We start from the raw sequence: 14,175 nt of genomic DNA on the forward strand, positions 1-14,175 counted from the left end.
AGACAATGCACTTGATTTAAGAGTTGGGTTGAGACAAAACAAATGTGTTTTGAGTGCAGATTTCTGACCTTCAACTAAGAGAAGTGGATATTTTTGACACGTTGCATTGAGTCTCTAAATATTCTTTTAAAAAATAGACAGTTTTGCACATCACTTACAGTAGCTTTTGTAAGTCTTAACTGAACATTTATAATCCTATAATAGTTAAATGTATTTCATTTTTGGTTGCTAATCAAGAACTTTTGGATGTTCATTTTTTTGCTCATTTAAAATGCTTTGTAATACTAGGAATCTTAAATTTCCACTGCACCCTGGGTGTAAATGCTACTGTTGTTGATTTCGCTCTTTCAATATCTTGCAACTCAATCTTTCGAAAAAGACTGAAACATTTAACAGGTGGACATGTGTACTCAAAACAACTAATACTACTGCTCCATACAACAAAGAGGGTGCATAAAATGCTTAAAACTGAATGACTGTGTATTTTGTGTTGTGTCACATTATTTGTTATTTCATTTTATTGTTGTTTTGACAGAGTGGCTGCCTTGACAGCAGCTCCTGTATTTTGTTTTTTTCTCCTTCTTTCATCACTTTGCTGCTGTGAAATGTACATTTCTCCACTGTAAAACAAATAAAGGCTCATCCAATCCAATCTAATCCAATCATTTTGAAAAGGTCACATTGTGTAATACATTCTACAAATCTATCCAGCCATCCACTGTCTATACCGCTTATCCTCATCACCATTTTAGGTGAACTGGAGCCTATTCAAGCCAATTTTACACCCTGGTCACCAGTCATCGGATAATCAAAGGAGACAACAACCTTGTGTAATCCATCGCTCCTTTTTCCAGACCGCGTTTATGATCATTAGGGTCGCATGGTGTGCTGGGGCCATCCCAGCCGTCTTCGGGCACTAGGCAGGGAACACTCTGAATTGGTTGCCAGCCAATCGCAGGGCACCCAGAGACAAAAAAACATTTGCTCCATCACTCACACCTAGGGACAATTTAGAGTGTTCAATCATCCTGCGATGATTTTTGGAATGTGGGGGAAAATCGGAGGACCCGGAGAAAACCCATGCGGGCACAGGAAGAACATGCAAACTCGACACAGGGAGGCCGACCGGGTCTCGAACTCACACTGTGAAATCGGTGTACTCACCACTCGATACCGGGCTGCACCCTTGTCTAGTCAATTCAAAGAATTCAACATGCTTATTTTTAAGAATGTGGTGTATTTTTCTCCACCCAACTGCTTGCCATCTTGAACTCATTCACTGCCAGACGTGCAAAAATGTTTCCAGTGCCAGGGCTTTTGTCATTGTCACTTGAATTTCAGGACCCAATATTGAGTACATAAGCATTCAATACAGCGTTAGAAACCTGAGACTATCTTCTTTCATCAGGAAAGAAAGAGTTAATTCCTAAATTATACGGGTCTGTAGTTATATGAGGTTGAAATGAGGACGGCTGTCCAAAATGCAATGCAATAATTGGTTTATATAGCACTTTAAAAACAGCTGAAGCTGGAACAAAGCACTAACATGGAAAAAATGGAACTGCTGCCCCTTGTGAAAAAGGGAAAAAAAAAAGCCAGAGGCCATGGCCAAAGGCTTTATTGGCACCCAAGCATGAAAAAAAACAAGACCAGAACAAGTTCGGGAATGGCGCTCTATGTTGTATTTTCAATCCAAAAATAATTTCGTGAATGGAAATAAATCAGTTAAAAGACATTCGTGATTTTGCATCTAAAACGAACCAGTGATTGTTTTGATGTGGATAATTTTACACATTCCCAAAGCGAGAAGGGGCTGCCCCCTCCCGCCTGTGCTGACATGCCCCGCCCCGCCCGGACTAATAGCGTCTCCACCACAGGCGGTGTAGGGCTCGGTTTGTCGGGAGTCTGGATGAGCTGGCCAGGCAGCGCACACTTCACAGACTCCCGCATACGTCCGACCCTCAGCTCGTGTTGCTCCCTCGGCAGTGGAGGTGATGATGGCGGCGGCTGTTGAGAGAGGAGGATCCCGGGCCGCTTTCCTGAGCCCTAACAGCAGTACCGGTTGTATACCTGCGCCCTCGACGCTCCCCGCCGCAACCCTGGCCGGGGCTGTTGTGCTGGGCTCGGGCTCCGGCGGCATGCCTGTCCCCATGAACCTCTTTGCAACCTGGGAGATAGACCGATCATCCCCGAACTGCGTCCCGAGGTAATGTTGACATTCTTGGTATCTCGTGTATTTCGATTTATGGTCTGTGATGATGCTATTGTTGGATAAACAACGCCCTCGCAGTGACTAACGTGAAGCAATGCGAACGAGCTTCCATGCATTTCTGGTTTACTGTTGGGTTGGCTAACTGTGAGGCTAACTGGCGAGCTAATGCTAAAGCTACAAGCATACATTACTATTTGTGTTAAGAGTCAACAGTAGATGTATAACAATCGCTTACTATCCTTGTAACGGCGCATTCTGCTGAGCGCCACAGTTGCAGAATCGATTGAATTTGTGTTTGTCGTCATCATCATGACAGTTGCAAGCTTTTTTTGGGTGGTTTCCGACTGTTGTGGTAATAAATAGCCAGCAAAGTTGCAGTAAACTAATTTCTCTAACGGCTGTTGCACCAAATCGTCAAACTGCAAATCTCCATTGACGTTCATAGGTTTAATCACATTTAAATGCATGTGTGGATTTATTGACGGTAGAATTCCATATCATCGATGACATGAGTGCCGTTACTCCAATTAATAGCACATTATTGACATTTTGTCGTGGCTATGTGCTGTGAACCTTGTCTACAAATTCGATCTGTTGTGTGACTTGTTTCTCGCAGTTGACGCCGATTCTTGTTCTGATTTCTGAACTCGTCAAATGCAACGGTTAAAGCATTGTCTGTGGGTTCACACGGCCTCAAGCACTAAAATGTTTAATGTACTTCTTAGTGATATATACGTTGGTCGCTTGACGATTTCTTTTCGATCAGACTGAAGTGTGCATTAGTATGCATCGTCGGAGAGCCGACACACTGCTGCCACCTGACCAGAAGCCTCTCTCGGGAGCCGAGGGTACATTAATCAGCTTTGACCTAGATCTGTTCTACTCACTTGGGGGAAAGTGGTCTTGCAAGGGGAGGGCTTCCTCCACTCTGGCTGTGCAGTGCGTGTGTGCATGCGTGTTTGACTGCTGCCTGCATGAGTATGCAAGCAAGTGTGAATGGTGTCACAACATGTGAACAACGTTTAGTGCAGTTTCACATTGAGCATTCTTCAGCACCTAGGTTAGGTCAGCTGACATAAACAATGCCTGATTAAGAATATATGAGCATCTTTGTTTCAATTAAGAAATTGTGTTATTTCAGGAAGATATCATTGTCTATGTTTCTTGGTTAACCTTTTGAAGACAACCTTTGACCATGTATTACTGGCATTTGAAGTTCTGCACAAATGTGGAGTAAGTACAGCATCGTGTGGCAAAATGTATATTTGTTCAATATTCAGACAATTTCTTTAGTACGCTTCTAAGTCGACCACAATTAAGCAGGTCTTTACTTCTAATTTATCCTAATTTCAAAACAATTTTTGTCCATTGAAAACTATGTCAGGTTTGTTTCTTTCAGTATCAAATTGTCATACAGCAATCATAAAAAAGATTATTCAAGAAGAATTGAGTAATCTTAACTGTTTTACACACAGAGCAAACAATCACTATAAATGCCATGCATAAACATGTGTCCTCTTCACACGTATTTTTTGTTTTCTCACTTACATATTTAAGAACCTTAATCATGTTCATTTCCAACAGATACCCCACATAAAGCACAGTTTTAAAGTCGTGATTTCATATATTAAGGTGGAAAAATATTCAAAGCTACGTAGGTGCCCTTGTTTACAAAATGCTCTAGTTTGAAATACACAGAAAGGTGTGTGTACGTGTGTGAGATGATTGACACTGCCATTAGAAAGAAATGACGAACGCGGCACACAGCACATAAACAGATATGGAGAAAAAACTACATATTTGTGTTGTTGTTGGAGCTGAAAAAGAGCAGCTTTATTCCACACAGTTTTCGGGAAACTGACTTCCCGGATTTTGGAACCGCATTGATGAATCCATGCAGTGACCCGTGCTTGTTTTTGTTCATGTGACATTTCTATTTTCTGAAGATGCTATTTTTTTCCTTGCTCTTCATCATAAGTAATTATGTTACAATGTTGTACAACTGCTCTGGGGTATTTTTAATTAGATGGCTACTCTGTTTTTCCATTTATACTTTGTAACAATGAAACATAAAAGCTCTGCGGTCAAGGTAGAACGGGAGCTTAGTGTGGCTGCCCAGCATGTTCACCTTTTTTTTTTTACTCAGCAAATAGCTGACTGTTTGGTGTTGCTGCGCAACCAAGGATGGATGAGGGTGAAATGTTGTTCATTAAAATTAGTGAGGAAATTAATTTCTGTCATGCTTTTTTTTTTAATTCTTGTACACTCCGCCTTTGAACAATTACACATTTTATTCAACAGTATTGAGGCTCCAATATGGAGATTTTTTTTTTTGTCCAGCAATTGTAATCCATGTTAATCCATGTCTACAATAGAACCATGTCATAATACCCACTGAACCTAATGTAAGTGACAATACTGGAATAGAACATTTTGGTGGTACATTATAATGCAGGCGGAAGATCGAGAGTAAGGCCTTTTTTATGTCCTTTATGTCGGTGTATAAACCTATTGCTCCTTGCCTTTATGAGATTGCGCAGTTTCATTACCGCTGAGGAGAGAAATAGTCCCCAGATGTCCAAATGCTTGAAAGCACTTCTTGAAAATAGAAAATAAAATTATATGAAGTAGTTGCTTGGAAAATGGTTAATTAACCCCCCAAAATATGTCACCTCTTGAAAAAATGTGTAATCATGGTTTGGTGTGGTATCTTCAAGGACAGCTTGCAATGCAGACCACAACAAAATTCTATTTTTCTCTGACTTTAACTTTGAGGACCAGATAATCATTCATTCTTTATCCCAAGACAACATTTGTGTCATCTATAAATAACACGAAAAAAGCCTTAACTTTGCCATGACAAAATATGCTTGTCACATAATTGCTGCATGTTTCGTCTGTCAAAAGGTTGCTTATTGATGTAAACACGTTTGGCAGGCACAGTCACACTGGTTTGTAGTGATGTCATGCCAGACAAAGACATCACAAGACCTGTTCTAAAAAGATTAATTATGGTATTTATTCATATAAATAGCTATCGGATAAATAATTGATCTAGTGTAGTCAATTGAATTGGATTCCATTTAAGAAGAGGCAATATAGTTGAGTTTCAATGTTTGCAAACATTACCTCCAGGATGCGCCCGCATCACAATGACTTCACTGTTTGCAAAGACAAGCATTCTCAATTGCCAATCCTCACGTCCTAAAGACTGTAACCATAACTTTCGCTCTTATTTTCTGAAAGGAGTGACTTAACGTATGCATACATCACGCAAAACTGGTCCATTGAGAGCCCCTTGAATGTCGAGAGGTACTTAATCAGCGATAGAGACTGTTCTTGAATCATAAATCTAAGTTAAAAGCCTTTGTAATACCACTCCATCCCTTGTCAACCAAACAATGACATTGACTTGCTACTAATAGGGTGCTACGTCTAAAATGCCTTAAGATTATTTTGTTGATTCACACATTGCATCCTCCTGAGTGTTGTCAAATGCCTCTTTTAGCGCAGGGTTTCTGCGCTAATGCAATTTCATAACCAGAAAAGAATCAATTGTACTCAAATGGTGCATAGAGACACTGACAGTGTAATCCTCTGCTTCCTAAACCATAAACACCCCTATTAGCCATGCTCGGTAACCTTTTAGAGTTGTGATACAGACACAAATGACAGTTGGACCACATCACTATATCACAACCACTCCAAATTGGTGGGTGAGGAATTTATCTTGGTGGGCCCTAAAGATTGATGCAAATGCAGCGGGATTTTTGTTCCACTCGGGGAGGTCAATGAGACTTTCCCTGAAAATCCCGATGTTGAGATCAACAAGACTTTTTGCTTCGCCACTGTCTTTTAGCTTGAAACAGTCAGCACACTCACTTCTCTCGCCTTTTTCACGCTCACTCCCACAGTCTGAAATGTGTCAAAATCCACTTAGTTTCCTTCCTTTGCTTTCCTTGCGAAGGAGGAATTTCCTCGGGGAGCGTTTCACATTCTTGGCAACTTGAGAATTGTTGGGACGGTTCACTGCGCTCACCCCGCCCCCCTTTACTCTTTTTAGCGTTCCACTGTTGACCAACAACCTGAACACTGGGAGGGTGGTGCGGGATTCAAACTGCGGCTTAGCCACCCATTTAAAAGAAATGCAGATCTGTCCCAGGGCTTGAAAACAGGCAGAATGCCTTTCTTGAATACATCACAAAGGGAAAAATCCACTCCTGCCTGAATGTTAAAATGAGATAAAGCTAAGATCTTTGTTGGCTGCATAATGTGTTCTTTGCAAATTAAATTCAATCCTGTCTTGTGTTACAGCAGTCACCAACTCAGTCTCAGGGTTAAATTTGATCTGTCTTAAAACTATTACACTCTTTCCTTGTTCTTGCTCTACTTATTTCCCACCTCTCCCATACAGACATTTCCTGAGTCGGATGTGCCAGCAACAACACATGGATTATTCTTTTGGATAGAATTCTCTGGATGAATGAAAGCAACTGACAGACAATCTGAAAACAAGCTGTGTCATCAGGCATATTTTGTGGTCTGCCAGACTCGACTGTATTAATTCGGAATTGTCAAATCCCGATCCACACAGTAAAAATCCTGTTTGGCTTTAGGCACAGGTGCTTCGACTCAACTGGCAGGATAAACAAGCTCCTGGGGAGATGTATGAATTAAATACCTTGCTGCACCGCGTTACCTGGATATTAGGGGTGGAACATATTTTTTGAAAACCGACCACACACTACGGTAAACACATCCACAAATAACAAGCGATAAATAAAAAATGTGCATGTTGAAATAAGGATCTTGTCTGAATTTAATCACAAAAGCTGTCTTATTTTCAGAGAGCCACGACATTCTGTTCTATGAATGGTAACAGATGGCTGCATCTGTTTATGCCTCCCACGATATGATGCGAGCATAGATAGAATAATAAAATGGCACAAGATACTTCCTTGTCACATCCACTCAGCTATTCACAATTTAAGTGTGTTGAATGAAAATGTATGTTTTATCTATTTGCTGTTGTATAGTGTACAACCTCTTACCAAGAGCTCAAAAACACACACATTATCAGGAATATTGGTTGTGTTTACAGCATGAAGTGTTTGAAAGATTGAAACAGACATTTTGTATGCTTTATTGACATGGTAAATAACTGAATAAAATTGATTTACCGGTAAATATATTGTATTCTTTTTTCTTTTTTAATCAATAAAGAGGAAAAGAAGGAAAACACAAGGGAGTTGTTACTTGGGAATCAGGTTAAGGACACATCAGTATTTAGTGTGTCAACTCGCAAATAGCACTGTCGCTAAAGCCTGCCCAGTTGTCTAATCCCAGATTAAGGCGTCTGAACTGTCTGTTTCTATTTAGATTTATTTCTTAATTAGCCCATAGCACAATGATGTGCTCCATTCTTGCTCACTCTGTGTTTCTCGATTTTTATAGAGCCAAGACACACATTATATCAGAAAAAAATCTCAATACATCACCAAACAAAAATGTGACAAAGTATCTACAGTACTAAAATAATGATTTCTGTCAGTTGGCTCAGATATGTGCTGACTCAGTCGAAATTGTCTGTTGACAGTATTGTAAACTTCAAATCTGCCATGTTTTTCCCATTGAACCTGAGAATGCCTTTACTTGTCATTAGTGATAGACAAATGAAGCTTCAAAATAGTTTCATGAAGCAGTTGAATTTTTTTATTTAAGTGCCACTCTCCGTTTAAACATTGGACTGAAAATATACAGATTTGTCGTTTCTTAAATCCTTTTATTTAAACCGAGTCCCATCAGCATCTGTTAGAGAAGCAGCAAAGGCTTCAATTTCCAAATGGAAATAAACCGATCCTAACTCCTATGAACAAACACAGTTAAGAAATGCATCAAATGCACTGATAATCCCCTCAAAATTTGGTTGTACAACCGCACCATTAAGCCTATTGACATAGAACACAATGTCCTCTTCTCTTGAAATTAAAAGAAAAAAACAACAATTCTTAACCCTTTCCAAATGTTTTGCTATTTTATCCTTCTTTATATTATTTATTACTATTATCAGAATCAGAATCAGAATCATCTTTATTGCCAAGTATGTAGAACACACAAGGAATTTGTTTCCGGTAGAACACGCTGCACTAGTATCGTTGTCAAAAAAACTGCTAAGTGGCACTATACAGTTCCATTTTGGCTACTGTTGAAAGAGTTCAAAGAGTTAATGCCTTGGGGGAAGAAGCTGTTTAAATGTCTGCTGGATTTGGTGCGCATGGATCGGTAGCGCCTGCCTGAGGGGAGTAGCTGGAAAAGGTGGTGGGCAGGGTGCGGAGGGTCCAGTAGGATTTTCCACGCCCTAGTTTGGATTCTTGCAGTGTGCAATTCCTCGAGAGTGGGTAGGGCGGTGCCAATGATATAAACAAGATACCAACAAGAAGAGCATACCGCCATTTCGCACTGGTTGCACAAATACGCTCTTTTTTTCTTGGTTGCACCGTCAACATTCTCAACAGCATCACATTCAAGGTTAGAGTTTTGTAGGTTTAATATTTTTCAGAGAAAAAAAGTGTTTTGTGATATATTGAGTGGTCAACGATCTCGTCAATGAAGTTCTTTCTTTTCAGTGCAATTCTGCAAGGTAACTTGCACTCAGGTTGGCGAGTGTTGATTATTTGTCAGGAGTTATTCAAGGTCGCAAACAGTCACACAGACTCTCTCCAATACGTCTGTGTAAGCTCTCAGTCATACAGGAGTGGTCCATCAATGAGAAGGTTTCTTCAGCCGTCATCTGTACAAATTTGAAGGTTTCGGACGTTTCGCCTCCTTCAAATTTGTACAGATGACGGCTGAAGAAACCTTCTCACCGATAGACTCTCTCCAAGTATTCGCCTCGAATTTTAATGGCCACCATCTGTTTTTCATGTCGTAAAGACATTTTCAACATGTTCAAACATTTATAATTTCATGAGTGAAACAGAAAAAAACTCCTTTATCCTTCTGGTTTTCATTGGAAAAAGAGCATCGTTTTGCACTCTGGTGCTGGCATATGTTTGTTGACATTTTCACAGCACCAGAAAACTCCTCCTTCTGTTGTATATACACTTGACACGGGACCGCTCCTCTTTTACACTGCAGGCTTGAGAAGGTTTCTTTGTGGTATTAAAGCTCAAACAGCATATGGCCATCTGTGTCACATACTTAGATATTGGGGGGCACAAATGCCTCTTTGCGTGCAAACCTTAATACACACTAAGCTTGTCCAGTGAATACTACTGTTTGAACTATTTAATACACATATATTGAGTATAGGTTTTACTTTGTCAGAAATAAGGCAGAACCGTATTTGAATTGCTTCTTTAAATTCTACATGACCGGGCCATGCTAATTTGTCATATTTAATTCTTCCACACAAGTTATGAAGTGTAAAACGTCAAGCTGTAAAATGGCCACAGGGAAGTCTCATCCTCACAGTTGTGAGACTTTGCGCTGTTTTTTTCCTGTACAAGAATGAAATATTTAGAAGTCGCTTTCAGAGCAGTACTCATGTCTAAATTATGCAACCAGATGTATGAAATTGTAATGAAAGAACAAAGTGCTATATCTTTATTCCGCTTGTTTTATTAAAAGAATCTGGTCACATTCATTTCACACGAAGGCAAAGAAAAGAAGCCGCGAGAGTGGCTGCCTTTCCAGCAGCTCATGTATTTCGTTTTTCTACTTTCATTCCTTTCATCACTTTGCTGCTGTGAAATGTAAATTTCTCCACTGTGAGACTAATAAAGGCATATCCAATCCAATCCAATACCCAATCCAATCCAAAAGTACGCAGATTTTTTTTCCTACCCATCTAGCTTTTTACCTCCTGCGCACATTCAGTCTTTTTCATTCATCCCTCTTTTCAGTCACTCTCTCCATCCTCCATTCCCCCTGTTTTGTGCCTCCGACCATTGCCGTGCAGTGATGCGAAGGCATGGAACTGGCAAAACATCAAGCAGAGTGCTGACCAGGGGAAAATAAATACAAAAGTGTGTTTTTGTTTAGGCACTCGTTTGTTCAGTTCAAAGGTTTTGTTTCTGGGCTATTTTGTGCCCACCTACTGAAAGTTTTTTTTTTTTTTTTTTTTTGCCAAGGGCAGAATAGCAGTGTTCTCTTTGTAGTCTCTTCAACTAAACATGACTTCTATCACCATGTTACTTGAGAATGCTGCTATCACTTAAGAGGTCCAGAAATAGTGTTGCATTAGTAGCCACCAGGGCTCCGCTGCACATTTTGGGACAATGTTTTATAAGGGAAGGCTTTGCACTCTTGGCTGAGTGATGCTGTAAAGTATTGCTTTTAAAAACAGTTTCTTAATTTTTTTCCAGCCAACCCCCCCCCCACATGATCAGAATCATCCCGAAAATTCTATCAACGTTTGATCTTAAATTTTAAGCATTTTAAATGGTTGATATACATCCCCCTTTGTGTCATTGCTGTAATTAACCTGAAATAGTCTTTTGCTCTATAACTGTCTGTAACTGATCTCTTATCAAAAACAAATATTTGAGCGTGGCTGTTGAAATGAATTGCGAGATAAGCTTGGCCATCTCCTAAGTACACAGAGACTGCTGCCGTAGCCCTCATTTACTTTTCTAGCTAACATTATCTGATACAGTAATTATATTTTCAAGGTGCGTATGAAAATAATCATTGTAGGCATTTATAGAAGTATCCATCCATTTTAGTAAAAAAAAAAAGATGTCACAAAAGAATTGTTGAATCATACTAAATCAAACCTCTATGGTTTTTAATTATGATAGAGGAGAGGCAGCCATCGCCCTGCTATCAGTGTTTGGAAAGTTGTGATTGTATTCGAAGGATGAAACTGCTGTATATTCTAATAGTCTGCCTCTCAGAGTCCTCATGCGTCTGTATGGCAGCAGCACCGGTCAATAAACAGTCCTCAATGTTTATCGTCCAACAAACGGCCCCAAAACAAACAATCCCAAATTTTATTTATTTATTTAGTTAGTTATATTTTAGTTATAGGATATTGTGTTATATTATGACCCATATATATATGATAACCACAATCAGTCAAACTTTATGCTCAGGAGCATCAATAACCTTCGACAACAGTGATGACACCATAAAATCTTAGCTGAACACGCTATAAGTAGCAAAACTAAAAAGGGGATGCCTGTGGGTTGTTATCAACTGGCAAACAGACAAATTATATCTCTTATCTTTACTTCCCACCCCATGTTCACCATACGTCATACAGCTAAATGTTTAAAGTACACCACCCACCCTGACCGCCTATTTTGTGGGTTTATTTATTTATTTTTCCTCAACAAAACGACCGATATAAATTGAGCTTATTCAATCCAATCTTTAACATATAAAAACTATTACCAAATACATAACATACAAAGTATTGTATTGTTAACTCATTCACTGCCATGCTAGACTCTCCTCTTTAATCAGAAAAAAATAGTTAATTCCTAAATTATATTGGTATGGAGTTATATGACCTTGAAATGAGGGCAGCTGTCCAAAATACAATGCAATACATAGATATTGGTGTATATAGCAAATTAACAACAACTGAAACTGGAACAAAGTGGTACCATGGAAAAAGTGGAAGTCCTGCCCCCTTGTGGAAAAGAAAAAACACTGCCAGAGGCCATGGCCAGCGCTTTATCGGCACCCAAACAAGAAAAAACAAAACGAACAAATTTGGGAATGGCGCTCTACGTCATATTTTCAATTCCCGGATACATCGTGAATGAGTTAATGTTTTATTACTGGACCCTCAAGTGCTGGAGGTTACATCGGCCAGTCACTTTTAATGTGATGAGGGATACTTAAAGGACAACCGACGTCTCCGGACAAGTTGTGTCCATAATTTGTAAAATCGCTTCAAATGACTCCTCCTGAGCATATTTTACAAAGATTCCACCGCATATAGCTATATTTTACGTTTTAAGACTCGCACTGAATATTCCGGAAGTCTTGTTTTTGAGTTGGTGACGAGTCCTCACCCTACGTCACTGAAGGAATGCCCCTCACTGAGAAAGGACATACCTTGCATCACCTCAATGCATTTTGCGGTACTTTGTTTGGTCTGAAAACTTCGTGTTGATGGCGAAATTAGAAGGAAAACACATATAGAACGCGATGGTGAATCCTTGTGTGTTGTGACAAACATTTTGAGCCCATTGAGCCCATGTATTATTATTACACACGGAGCCCATGTATTAAGATTACACACGAGCTTTGTCGCCATCTTCTGCCTGTTTTGTTTAGTGCGACATTTCCCCCCCCCTATTGCCTCAAAATGATGCAGAATAATGTTTTTAATCGATTGCAAAAATTGAAAAAATATCGATATAACCGGACTATCGATATATCCGATCCTGCGGCATGTAAATTTTCTCCTTGCGTTCATAGAAATAGTATCGTAATAAGCAATACTATCGATATAACCGATATCGATATAACGAGACTTTACTGTATTTGAATCATATTCATAACTGGATGTGTAACAAGAAAGTATATTCTCCGAATCTGAAGCCATTGTTTTGATTCTCGAGCAATGCAGGACGTCTTGGCGTGACGTCACGATCTGGGGGCGGGTCTTTCAGAAAATGCCCTATTCGCAGCTAGATATTTTGCAGATTTTGGACACTTTTGGGACACGTTAAGTCATTTTTATTGGTGTCTTGCATTTGACTAAAAATATCATTCCGCGTGTTTTGAGTATTTTAGATGCTATAAAACGTTTTTCTGATGTCAGTTAGGAAACAAAAAAGTGATGTCGCTTGTCCTTTAAATGAGTATTAAGTGATGTTGCAGTTTTGGCGTTTTTTTGTATGACAACAATTAATTACAGTATTTTAATTTATTTTTCAGAAACCGCAAAGGAGAAAAACATGTTTAAAATGTATTATTTATGTATTTATTTATTTATCATTGACATTGGTTGAGCTATTGGTGACTTCCGCATGAGACTAATAAAGGCAAATCCAATCCAATCCAATTCTGCTTCAAAAAAAAAAAAAAGAATAATCATGTAAAAAGGGAGTCATGCTATTTAAAATGCAATGTCAAGTGATTTTGAACAGCACCGGGTCTGTAACTGCCGTCACTTGTTTGGGTGACAAAGTGAACTGGCGCTGCTATCGGAACACGGGGGCTTGCTGGAACCAGACCCGGCCAGATGGCTTCAACTTAGACTTTCAACACAACCCAGTGAGAGACAGGAGTGCAGATAACACCTCTGACAAATGATTGGGAAGAACACTGGTCCCCGATGTGAACCGTTGAGTGCCTGCAGCCTTTTTGATTACTTGTAAATCCCAGTGACAGAGAAACGGAGCGAACAGTGACAAGATATGCAGGGTGACCATCAATCCCCTTTTCTGTACCCCCCACCCCTCCCAGCATAAAGCTGTGTTGCTGGTGACTCATCCTCACCATAAGGCGACTTGCATTCTACAAAATCTAACATTTAAATACTACAGACCCAAACAGATTTGCATTTGGGACACGTGCACACACATACACACACGCACATTCATGAGTTTATTTTTTTTAATGTTTGGACACTGTTTTCTTGGTCATACCTCCTCATAGCCGTATTATTGTAATGCATTACCTCAAAGCGACATGAAAATTTAAACCTGGCAAGTTAAATATGACCATAGATATGTGTGAATTGGTGTGATCGACTAGCAGAAAAACAGCATGAAAAATGACTGAGAGAAAGAGAGACAACATGTGCATGTTTAACTCATTCACTGCCATACATGCAAAATGTGTCCACTCGAGTGCCAGGGTTATTGTCACTTGAATTCCAAGACCCACAGAATATTGAGTTTTAGGACTACGTGAACATTCAATACCGCATTACACACCTTAGACTCTCTTCATTCGTCAGAAAAAAAGAGTTAATTCCTATATTATATAGGTCTGGAGTT

At 39.5% G+C, this 14,175-nt stretch overlaps 1 protein-coding gene across 2 annotated transcripts in view; it reads left to right on the top strand.

The window, feature by feature from the left end:
* Nucleotides 1-1,877: 1,877 nt before the first annotated feature.
* Nucleotides 1,878-14,175, top strand: part of LOC148889537 (phosphofurin acidic cluster sorting protein 2-like) — a 37,294-nt gene continuing 24,996 nt past the window's right edge. Inside the window, exon 1 of one of the 2 annotated variants that reach the window (XM_089012682.1) lies at nucleotides 1,878-2,206. In XM_089012682.1, the coding sequence (XP_088868808.1) occupies nucleotides 1,995-2,206 (212 nt within the window). In that variant the 5' untranslated portion in view covers nucleotides 1,878-1,994. The remainder of the gene's footprint in view (nucleotides 2,207-14,175) is intronic. The other variant, XM_089012681.1, reaches the window with a different exon arrangement.

The sequence above is a fragment of the Hippocampus bargibanti genome, linkage group LG13, assembly GCF_051943395.1.
Source record: "Hippocampus bargibanti isolate YZ-2025 linkage group LG13, ASM5194339v1, whole genome shotgun sequence".
In the NCBI taxonomy this organism is placed as follows: Eukaryota; Metazoa; Chordata; class Actinopteri; order Syngnathiformes; family Syngnathidae; genus Hippocampus; species Hippocampus bargibanti.